Below are 12,587 nucleotides of genomic sequence, written 5' to 3'. Positions count from 1 at the left end.
AACACTTGAAGCGGCAATGCTCCCTTATTTCACCGCAAACCTGCGTCTTGCCAGCCACAAGAACGGCCTCCCGAAATTACATAACTCCCGCACCGCGCTAAATACCTTTAAGACACAAGCACGTTACTGCAAGACTTGAAAGGGTCCACCCTTCCATCCACTCGCAAAAGGTGGCAAATTATTCGAGTGGTCGACAGGCGTCGGCCCATTTCTGGAACGTAACATAAATACCAAGAAGGATGGATTAATTTTCACATATCGAAGCTCCCATCCCCTCCCAAAGGAGTTACCATTGCTTCTTACACCGATGATTGCACGACTATGGCAATAGGTTCTGGACCTTCCATTTATGAGCTTTGCTGTAAAACTAACGACTATTTTCCAGGCACTATTACCGGTCAAGTCCTCAGCCTCCTTATAACGTGAACAAACCAAATGTCGGTAACATAGGACATCCAGGTCGATGACATTACGCTACCGACTGTCTGACACCCAAAATGGCTAGGAGTGACGTTCGATAATGAGGTACATTTTGGCGAGCATGCAGCTGGAATCCTACCTAATGTTCAGCGCCGTAAAATCCTCAAGTTCTGGCTCGCAGCACTTGGGAAAAAGAAGAAAAAACGCCCATGGCTACGCATTACCGATAAGGTCGCCGAGCTTATAAGAATTACATTGGAAGAAAATGCAGGCCTGTCAAAATACCGCGCTCATAACTGCCACAGAATGTCTTATGACGCCAGAACATCATCTACACAATGAGGTGCGAATACTGCCCATAAAGGAGATACTTGGGCATCCTAACACGCAATTGATGGAAGAGCCCTCACCTCCCAAGGACATAAGCAGTAATATCGGCAAGCACCATTAAGGAATCCGGGACACAAGAACTTAGCCGTTTGAACCAGATCTGCTCTAAGCCTCATCTACGAAGAGTCGACAAAAATATATGCCCACAAATGCCCGTCGAGCTCGGTTCTCAGAGCACAATACCGGAAGTTCGCAGTTGAGGTAAGCAGACTTCCCAGGGAGACACGCGTACTATTAGGATAAACTTCTCAGTGAAAATTTTGTTGGAAAAAAATAAAATGTAGTATGACGCAAATTGGAAGAGGAGCTCGGCCTAAAGCTCATCGGATGTAGAAGTTTTATTTTTATTTTTTAATGTGACATCTGATATCTTGAAACCCCAAAAATACCGCTTTATGGTTTAAAGAAGTGTTACGGATGTTAGCAGTCCCTTGCCGGATAAGAATCCCGTACGGACTGCTACGGGACCGAATTTTTACACCTCTTGCACCTGCGGGAACGAATTTTTTTGTTTGCCTATCGCACCTAAGGAACCGTTGATTTCTGAATATTCTGAGCTTCGTAACCGTCAAAATTGTTCTTCAGTGTAGCGACAGTAACTGATGATGCCAATATAGTCCGGACATAGTTCTTAGTAGTTCCCATCATATGATTAATAACATCACTAATAAATTGACACGATTTATGCACCTCCGAAGAGACTGAGGTCGAGCTCCTCTACAGCTGGTGCCTACATGTTTTATGCCGAGTCCCTTAATTTAATCTCGCTCTTTTATTCTCTTAAACACCTACAACTTTATACATTTTCATTCACTCACCTATTGTCATCCAATACTGAGTTTAAAGCTTCAATCCACTCTGGATCAATACTGCCATCACACACTATCCACGAGTGCACATTTGATGACTCCGCATTAACCACCACAGCCGTATTCGTCAGCACTCCATCCATCCATTGACGCGTCTCTGGGTCAAGACGACCTAACAATTGTACGCGACTCATCGATTTTGGATTGATTGTATGCAAGCGAATTTGTGTTGCACTCAATGTTGGTGTCGTTGTTGATGACATTGATTTTGTTGCTGTTGCTCTCATCGTCATCAAAGCTTGCCTCAACAATGCGATTACAGTAGATTTTCCACACCCTGGCGGACCAACAACTATTACCCCCATACGTTTGTTGAGTTGTTCATTTAACTGTAACGCTTTTTCGATTTGCATATCGTTCACGCAAAATCCGAGTTTTGCACTCGCCTCTACTAAAGCCTCTTGTAATTCGGATTTAATTTGTGTGACTTTTCCAATTTCCGGATAAACGTTAGCCAGTAGCATATCGAAGCGTGTTACATCATGTAGTTGCAACTTAGAAAGAATAGACATACGCAACATTCGCACTACAACTGACATTTCGATATTTAAAACGCCTTCGGTGCTGTCAATTGTTGCAGCATCCACATCAGTGTTGGTTAAGTTAACAACACTTCGGTCTTGATTGTTGTTGTTTAACTGTGCACGTAATTCGTTGCCACAAGCTAATAAAATAGTTTTCAACTCTCTTAAACCCCAATCGTAATGACGTTGTACAGATAACATTTTTGTGCACAAATCGAAGAGCTCGACAATGCGTTCGGCAATCTCGCTGGCATGTTGAAATCCTTCTACGAAAAGCATGACACGTGAAATTTCCAAAGGTTCTGGTTCTTGCATAACAATCGGCCGAAATATTGCCTGAATGTTGCCTGGTAGCTTTTGGCGGCCACCATAATCGGCACCGGCCGGATTTAGCGTAACAAAAATTCCGCAATGATGGTTGAGTTTTGTCTGTTTGTAAGAAGTCAATGAAAGATAAGAAAAATGTTGGAAATGCAATGTAGTAGGGACGATACACAAACACCAAGTAGGATGAACAAATCCTAATGGATATGATTCAGGTATGAATAGGTTTCCTGGGCTGAGTGGCGTCTACCGAATATCACAATGGAGCACTGATTGTAAAGCTTTTCTTTTACTCTAGTACAAGTAGATCCCTAGATGTGGTCATTATTGGAACCATAAGTTAGATGCATCTTATGTGCACAACTGACTTTCCTGACGAATTGATAGTGGATGTATTGTAACGCCAACAAATGGGCGTTGAGACTAGTGTCCGAACCATCTCCTGGCGAAATACTTAGCGCTCATAAAAACGAAATTTTCCACAGTGCGATTAAGGCCCCACACTGAGTTGTAGAAATGACCCCTGCATTCGGGAAGCAACTGATTTGGTTAAGTATCTCTGTATTCCTTTGCAAAAGAACATTCATGAAAAATTAACGGAATAACAAACATTCCGATGGTTAAGTCCAGGTTGTCAGATGGGTTCCGGACAAAGAATGAAGCTGTTCACTGACATCACTACTTTTAATGCGACTAAATTCATCCAAGCAATTATAGATGGCAAGCATTAAGTCGTCGTCTCTGTGCTCACTAAGGTTTATTCATCCATTTAGGTTTTCGCTTTTAGCAGTTCTAGAGCTTTCTTGGACTTGGTGATACTTATTGCCAAGTATCAAGATCCTTCGGATCGGTTATAGATTCCAAGCTCTCAATAGAACTATTAAGGTTCCGTAAGCAGAATTCCTTAATGGAGATTAGCCCGTTACAGGACACTTCTCGACAGGAATCTATGAGGTATGGTTTATATGGGACAAACCCAGATATGATAATTGCATATACGATAAGAGGATAAAGTCATCTAATCCCTTCATACTTATTGTCCGGCTTTTTCACAGACATGACGTGAATAACTCGGTGTGGATGTATACAACATGAGGGGGATATGTTTGCGAAACAGGGAATTCATCTACTGACTTTGACTCAGAGGCCTTGTTCACGAATGTATCGAAATTAGATGACTGGAAAACGGTACCTCGTATCTATAGGCCGAGCTTCAAGAAATCGATAACAATGGGATGTTAACCACTATATTGAAGGAAGAAATCCATATAACAGAAGTTTGTGGTAGAGCGTGTTTACGGAGAGGCTTATCCTCGAGGAGTATCGTCATTATGTCAGACAGCCAGGCAGCCATGCTTGCGGCGGCATACCAACTAAATCTCACTAAGTGAGATATGGCTGATGGAAATTTACATTACAGCGTAAAGCAAAGTTTCTATCAGGTTGTTAGAAGCGACATGACAAACCTGATGTAAACATTTCGTATACGTGTATGCATACACATTAAGCTGGGTTGATTTGCATAGACGAAAGTTAACCCATATCGCGCCATCGATTTTTCGATAGGTTTTGGCTCAGGAAAAAAAGTTCCACTAAGCATACCCAAAAAAATAATTTTCGAGCCTGTAAAATTTGAGTTTTTTGACTTTTTTTCTTTGATTTTTAAGGTTTTTTTCATGAGCTACTTAAAAAATTTTCATTTGATTTTAAAATTTTCATGTATATCCTGTCCGACTCAAAATTGTCCGCTAAAAACTTTTTTAACAGTTTTTTGAAAAAAAAATATTTTTTGGGTTTTGAGGACTGTTTTGGTGAAATAGTTTATTTTTCGCCATTTTTTTAAGGGTTTCTTCAGAAACGTGCAAAAGTGTAGCCGATGAAAACGAATTTGTCTCATAATTCCTATACCACTTAAAATTATGCGTTAAAAACGTTGGCATTAACAGTTTTAAAAAAAAATTTTTTAGTTTTCGTTTTTGGGACTTGTTTTGGTCGAAATCGATTTTTTTCATTTTCAAGGCTCCAAATCATTTTTTATGTATATGTTTCCGTTAGACCCACCAATAAGTATACTAAAATGATCAGGGGACGAGCCAAGTTGATTTAGCCATGTCCGTCTGTCCGTCCGTTTGTTTGAACGCAAACTAGTCCCTCAATTTTTGAGATATCTTGATGAAATTTTCCAATGATAATTATTGTTATTTTTTTTTTTTATTTTTCTAAATTTGAAAAATTGTATTTTGTTTTTGGAATAGTAAGTAGACAATTTTTCAGACAACCTGCCATAGCTGCGCAGATAGATCCATTTCGAAGGGTGCTAAGCCTTCATCATCAGTACGCTTTAGGCATGCTGCGCTAACCATTTAGCTATACACAAATTTAGAAAAATTAAAAAATAACAATAATTATCATTAGAAAAAAAATGATTGTTCTGGCCTTGACCTCGATTCGAATCTTGAATGATTTATCAATAGGCTGATAAAAACAAAAACAATTGTTGATGAAATTTGGTAAGCAGTCATATTTTGATGGGGGATTTGACATTTGTCGGAATCGACCGGATCGGACCACTATAGCATATACCTCCCATACAATCGATTGTTCAATAAGAGGGTTTTCGCCATTTCTGCCTCATTTTAACAGCTAGCAACATCAAATTTTACCACAAGCTTAGATATTGGGCATAGATGGTTGTCTGAAAAAATCGTCCAAAAAACCAAAAAAAAAATTTTTTTTTTTTAAACTGTAAATGCACAATTTTAAGTGGGATAGGAACTATGAGACAAATTCGTTTTCATCGGCAACACTTTTGCACGTTTCTGACGAAACCCTTAAAAAAAATGGCGAAAAAATAAATTTTTTCACCAAAACACTCCTCAACCCCCAAAAAATATTTTTTTTTTTCAAAAAACTGTTATCGCCAAAGCGGACAATTTTGAGTCGGACAGGGTATACATGAAAATTTAAAAATCAAATGAAATTTTTTTAAGAAGGTCATGAAAAAACCTTAAAAATCAAAGAAAAAAGTCAAAAACTCAAATTTTGCAGGCTCGAAAATTATTATTTTGGGTATGCTTAGTGGAACTTTTTTTCCTGAGCCCAAAACATATCGAAAAATCGATGGCGCGATATAGGTTAATAAATCGACCCAGCTTAATACACATATATACCATGGTTTTCCATAGGAATAAAATGAAACATTTATGCGAGTGTATTAGTGATGTCAAAAATTCTGTTAATGTGTTGGAGTTTCCGTCAGCTCTGTCTAGCAGGGCAGTCTAATGCTGCTTCATGCTTAATTTATGCAGTGACCATTATGATTTCTATAACCGTAACAGTGAAACCGATTGAATATTCAAATCATGCAAAAAACACCTTCAACTTCGCGCTCTAGTATTCCAATTTTACTTACACTCCGTTCGCCGATTTGCACCACATCCGATTTATCCTTTAAAGCCATCTGTATGGGTTGTATTAGCATAGAAATAGCTGAGAGTGTCGCTTCATGTAGACGATTGAATTCATCAAAGCAACCCCAAGCTCCGCAACGCACTAGTCCAGTTAAAATTAGGCTCATCGATTCAGTGTCTACATTCTGAATGAAGAAGAAGAGGAAGATAATAGCACATTGACATGATGACAGAGATCAGCATTTGCATGCTGATACCAAATTTAAATATTATTTTATTACAAACGGATACAAGCAGGAGTTAGTATATTAACATTATATATCTTACATACCTTGCATGCCTTTTGCTCAACCAACTTACCTCATCACAATTGAAAACCAACACTAAACGACCCAACATTGAACCTAATGCCTTAACACATTCCGTCTTACCCGTGCCAGCCGGTCCAAAGGGATTACCACCCAAGCCCATTTGCATCGCTTGCGTTAGGATGAGATAGCATTTATGTGTCAAATTTGTATTCACAAGCTTATTGGGATTGCCGAGAAACTCGTATGAGTATTCGAACTCAGCGTAAACCATACGCACAACAACTAAACGCCCATTAATGCCGCCAAAATAGAACTTCAACTGACACAACCAATGCCAATCGTTGACATGCATCACATTGTGTTGTTGTAACTTTTCCACTACCGAAGCATAGTGCACCAAATCGAATAATAGAGCTCGCAGTTTAATCTGTAGCAATATGTCGTTTGTTTGGTTTTTCATATTGGCAAAGTGTGTTATTTCAGAATTGAGCGTCTGATGCAGCTTTCGCAATGACATGGACAATATGGCTTTCTCTGTTTGGGTGGTAAACTGTATGGCACGAGTTGTGCTTAACACTTGGATGGGGTATTTTCGTAACATTGCCTCAGAGAGTTTCTCAGTAGCGCCTGTGGTTGAATGGCATTCAAATATTGCGTCTTTAAGTGTACTCTGTATGGAGCTAACTAAGTGATTGAGCCAATCCTGAAGCGAAAAAAAAAAATTAAGTGAGGAGTTTTAAGTTCGATTGGCAGCTAAAATATATACCCAGTAGCGCTTTATTGTCGTATGTTTTTTTCGACTCAATGAGAAAGTTAAAAACAACTCTGATGACATCATTAGTATACGTTAGTCGGAGAGCTCAACAGAATACTTGTCACTCAATTAGCTTGTCGAAGAGTTTGAATTGCCTTCTAGACGTTATTTTTCTTAATATCCAAGTTTAAGTAATATATCTAGGGAATACGGATTACCCCGGGCCACATGTAGTTTACTCCTCTTAGATGGGCCCCGAATTAGCTAAGCAAACTCTGGGCGGACACTACCTCTTGCAGGGTAGTAAGATTGTCTTGACCAGAAGTGGATAGCAAGCGGTCTGTTGAAATTATTGAGTTCACCAAGGCTCATATATCGATTGTGATTGCCATTTTGAAGGGTCACTGTCAAAGGGGAGTCCATGCGGAAAGTCTCTAGAAAACTCCTCTTGCTGCACCTGCATGAGGGCGTGCGAGTTGGAATCATCGACAAGCTACATGCATGACTAAAAAAAATAAAAAAACTAAATACTCGGAAGGACTTGTCCTACAGCTCTCTAAGTAGCTATATCTCACGTCAGCGTTATCTTTATGATGTTCGTGTGAGCATCCATAACCGGGGTGGCTACGTCTCAACCTAATCTAACCAAAGCTTAAGTAATCTCGATAGCGAACTCATCTTTGCAACCTTAAGCAGAAATGAAGTTCTAGATATCACACTATTCCTTGCTCTCCGATTGGGTCTGACTGACATGCATCGCACGAGAAATTCCTTTTAGCAAACTTCAAAGTTTCTATCTTCTTTTGAGACCTACTGGTGAAGCTCCAAGATTTCCTCGCTGAGAAAGAAAAGTAGAATACTTTTTAACTACGAAAACTAACCGTATCTAGGCATGCATACACAGCTACTTTAAAAATCTCCAAAAAGACAGCTAAGAAGGCCCAAAGGGTCACCTGGAAAAACCTTTGCGTTTGTATGGAAGGTCGACAGGCTATACAAAAGTCCTCCCAAAAATTCCAACTATACTGATGTATAAAGAGAAGTCCGACGGCGAAATGTTGAGAGATTTTATGGACTTTCAAGGCTGGTTCCACATTGCAATTGAAGAGATGGTTGGTGTCATGTGAGGACACATTGCAAGCAGTACATACATTTTGTATGTCGGTGATGATTCTGGATAGGTAAGAGTTTAACTTGTTAAAGTTGAGCTGAAGTGACGGGCGTCTCCCTAGAGGAGGGCGTTCCTCTTCTGCGAGTTCTGGGTATTTTTCTTTAAGAACTGGGTTCCTAGTCCTAGAGGTCCGACACCTGTTTGTGGATATGACTGAGGACCTGTTTGTGTTTTTTTACTTCATACGGCTGTGTTTCACAATGCTTGCGTAGATGACTTCTTAAGCCCCTGGGAGGTATGGCCTCTTCAATCAGATGTCTGTTGGTATGCCCAATATTCTGGGTATTCAACAGGAACTGTTTGCTCAGCATTTTATTTTTATCCCTAATGGGGAGTACTGGGGGTTCTGGGGAGACCGCCCCTAGCGGTTCTGAGAGCGGTGTTTTGGCAGGCCTGTATTTTCTGCCAGTGAGTAACCTTTAGGCGTGGCTATCAGGTAGGGGTGAAACCTTCATAGAACTTGGTGCCTATCCAGCCTGCTGAACGTATATATGGTTAAGCTGGTGATCCCGGTAACATCGAACGAGTTAAGTGAGTCTGAATGAGCCAGATTTGGCATTCATGGAAAATACAGCTGCACTTTACATCCCAATTAATTTCATCAGTGTAGAAAATAAGTTCTGTTTGTAAGTGGCCCAAACAGACTATCATTATACTTAAGATTTGTTGAACAGATAATTCATCCCCGGCATGCACAAAACAGCTTTGGACAACGCGACGTAGAAGCGAGCAGAAAAGAAAAAGAAAGTCAGCCATCGATCTGTATGGAGCTTATATGGGCCAATTCATATTCCCACCCCGTAGTCCATTTTTTTTTTTGCACAACGCGCTTTAATCGGCTTATTCTTCGTCCCTAACCCTTAGACTACTGGTGGCTTAAATTATCGTTAACGCTATGTTGTGGTCTGACAGACCACAAGGTAATGTATACGTGCCACTGCACAAAAAAAGTAATCGAACAAACCAAATGAGTTACAAAGTTTATTTAATTCAAAAATATAGTCAAGAATTGTTCCAAAAATGTATTGTAACGAATTTACTGCAAATCCTCTTATTTGCAACCTTCTGCTAAGTTCGAATCACTAAACTGTTGATTAAATAACTCCAATATTGAATAATGCAATAATGGTCTTTATTAGACTACTTAAAAATAACACTTATAATTCGCAACTGATAGCTTGCTTAAACGAAATTGATTTTCAAAATAATACTGCTATTGCTCGCTAGATAGCGTCTTAACTCCAACTGATTCTCGCACCTCTACTGTTGCTGCCTTTTATAGTGTTTGGTTTCCTAGTTGACATATCTAGGCGGTTCTGTTCTAGAATCTACTAGTTGGTTATCTGCTATAATTATAACTACAAATGTTCGTGTATAGCTCTCATATGCGCGTGTATTTGTGAGCGACACTTCCACAATTATATTGCATATCTCAGATAAGATATCTGCATGTGTTTGTGCGTTGCTTCTCCGCTGCGTGTACGTACATATGTGTAGACATAATAGTTAAATTATTGATGTGCATACAATCACTGCTTAGCATCGGCTTAGAGATGGCAGTACCCCTTAGTGTTGCTAATATTCGTAACAGTATGAATGTTAATTTTTTCAATTCATATGCCAGTCTGAATGAAAATAGACTCCTATAAGTCCTTAGTTCGAGGAGTCTCTTTGTGTTTCTGTAGCAATGCATTTGAAACACACTTTACTTGAGTACGAATAACAAACCGGAGATTTATATTTCATGCAATGGAAACGCGTTTTCCTGTTTCTTTTATCCTCCTTATAGAAAATACGACAAGCAGGCCGGTTAGAGGCAGATGGGGCATATATAGACAAATTCTTTTGTATTGGCACTGAAGAAGATGGAGGCTGAAGAGAAATTGTTTATAAGAATACCAATAAGGTTTAAAAAATCAATTAATTTACGAAAACATTGAAAACTTTCGTGGCATCTTTGATATGCTGGAATCACGATATATTCGGCTTGGCTGCTCGTAACTCCATGTGTGGTTTAACCAATTGATGTGCTAATTCAATCAAAAATTCCCGTCGTTTATCAGTTCCCCTCTTTGGGGATAATTCATAAAATATGATGAAAGAAGCGAGCGCTGAAACGTCCAGCATGTTGTAGAAGAATGCAAGTGGCCAGCGCCTTGTTTGGCGTTTGCAAGAGTAAAATGATATCATTTGATCCATGGTATCTCTTCCCGCCTTACACTTATTGTATTCTAATATTTGCAGGAGCTTGCTGTTCTCCCCAGCAACGTCGAAAGTGTAATGTTCGGTTGAAATTAGAATCACAGACTTGTATTTCTTTGGCACGTACGAGCATAAAGAAAAGTCATTTTCGTAGAAACACAAGGTGCTGCTGTTCAATGGACGAGTAGAAGATGCAAGCAATTCTGGTCGAATGAATCTTTTATTCTTCCAAAGAAACCCAAGTTTTTCGACATAAGATCGCTAGCTAATTCTAGTGATGAAAAAATATTGTCCGCGTATATTGTTCGTCCGCGCGGAAATATTTTTCAACTAAATCCATCACAACCCGTTGACCTTGATTTATTTCCCTAGGTGCATCGCTTAGTTTACCAGTATAAATTTGGCCCTTCAATGAATAATTGGATGTTGAGTCACAAGCCCACCAAACTTTGATTCCATACTGTGCAGGCTTCGATGGAATATACTGTGTGAACTTGGTTCTTCCATTATAAGCAAACAGCTGCTCATCAACCGTTATCTGCGCATTTGGGACATAAGCACGCTCTAACTTAGCATTTAACATAATCCAAATATCATCTATTGGAGCATTTTTACTAGCTTGTAGTCATACAGTCCTCGTATTTGCATTGTCAAATCGAATGAACCGTAAAATATCTTGAAAACGATTAAATGACATAGTTGCTTTGTAAATTTGATGATTATATGGTTAAGGGGCTGTGACGTAGCATGAAAAGTGCCGCAAAACAATATCAAACCAATGAAAGCTTAACATTCCACTTCAGAAAATGATTCCCAATTTTGAGTATTGCTTCTCAATAACTGCTTTAGCCTTTCGATTCGTTTCCCGCACAACTATATCAGCAATTCGAAATAGGGTTCGGAAAGACGGATATTGTTGGCCCTGGTCTAGCAACTACTGGACAGTTATGTGCTCTTTTACGATCCGTGCTGGTGGGTGGAGTAATGCCCCAAACCTTCCCATCTTTTGCAAGAAAATGCTGACCAATCGTTGCACTCGCCATCGGTTCCCGGTGGTGAAATTATATTCTACATCGTGTCACTACCTTCTTAAACACAATTCTCGATTATGGTATTTTCTTCAATATCTGAAGCATCCGAAGCCATACCAATAGGCACAAAATAAGGCTCGAGTTCTTCACCTCCTGTAAATGGTTCTTCTTCGCGATCTTCTTCACCCAAAGCAAATAAAGATACTATTCTGGCGTTATATTCTCCTTGTGCGCTGTCAGTAAGATTGCCGTATCGGGTATTACGGCGACATTCTTTTAACACTTTATCCTTTTCCCTTTAACTAAAATTCATTTTCGAGCGCTAAAATTTTTTTATGCAAAACACACTATTTGACTGAAAGGAAATAACTAATTTGATTTTGCATTTAGCTGTTTGTGTCAGCTGTTCTTGAAATTCGACAGAGTTGCATTTGTGTCCAATATTTATAAGGTAGGCACATTTTCTAAGCTGTGGTCTGATAGACCACAACCTGGAAAAACGCACATATAACACAAAACGATGTTCTTTACACAAAAAATTAGACAAACGATATTGTTCTATACTGGAATATAAACTCCTTATGGAACTTTATAAAGTCATAAGACGGTTTGTCGAAAAATGTAGGGGAACCCAAACATTTTTATTAAAATTTTTGAAAATGATCTATCAGACCACAACGCTAGTCTAAGGGCTAAGCATTCTGAAAGAAAAAAGTCTATATTTGGGCTAAATTCATATGCGTATACCATTAAAAGCACTACTGGGTATACAGGAGAAATTCATTTAAAACCAATGGCTCATGTTACAGCAAAAATATTATTTTGAAAGCATCTAAATTGTTTGACTACTTTTGCTCGTTGTCAAAATGCCAAAGACTCGTTTTTTACCACCAACCTCAATAGAGCCTTTCATCGGTACGGCTTGTTGCAACTGTAAAACATCCCCTTCTGCACTTTGCACTGATTGTATGGTGTACACAGTTAAATCTCCATTCAATGACTTTACTATACCAAGACTGTGACAGCCTGGGAAAAGCTTTTTGATATGTTTTTGTATAATTTCCGCATCCTTCGTTGCTTGCCCCAATATCTCTAGCAAATCGTCATCACCAAGAAAATAAAAGCGTGGAAAGGAATTCCTTTTATCCTATGCAAAATATACATCGGAAAGTATACAAACA

At 39.1% G+C, this 12,587-nt stretch overlaps 1 protein-coding gene across 1 annotated transcript in view; it reads right to left on the bottom strand.

Moving 5' to 3' along the window:
* LOC137240613 (cytoplasmic dynein 2 heavy chain 1-like) overlaps positions 1-12,587 on the bottom strand; it is an 83,464-nt gene that overhangs the window by 44,581 nt on the left and 26,296 nt on the right. Inside the window, exons 14-17 of the mRNA XM_067767102.1 lie at positions 12,302-12,553; positions 6,298-6,951; positions 5,940-6,122; positions 1,629-2,632 (exon numbers count right to left, since the gene is read on the bottom strand). Of these exons, the coding sequence (XP_067623203.1) occupies positions 1,629-2,632; positions 5,940-6,122; positions 6,298-6,951; positions 12,302-12,553 (2,093 nt within the window). The remainder of the gene's footprint in view (positions 1-1,628; positions 2,633-5,939; positions 6,123-6,297; positions 6,952-12,301; positions 12,554-12,587) is intronic.

Source organism: Eurosta solidaginis, chromosome 2 (genome assembly GCF_040869045.1).
Source record: "Eurosta solidaginis isolate ZX-2024a chromosome 2, ASM4086904v1, whole genome shotgun sequence".
Classification (NCBI taxonomy): domain Eukaryota; kingdom Metazoa; phylum Arthropoda; class Insecta; order Diptera; family Tephritidae; genus Eurosta; species Eurosta solidaginis.
The sequence above is the reverse complement of the archived record's forward strand: the minus strand, read 5'-3'. Positions and strand labels throughout refer to the sequence as shown.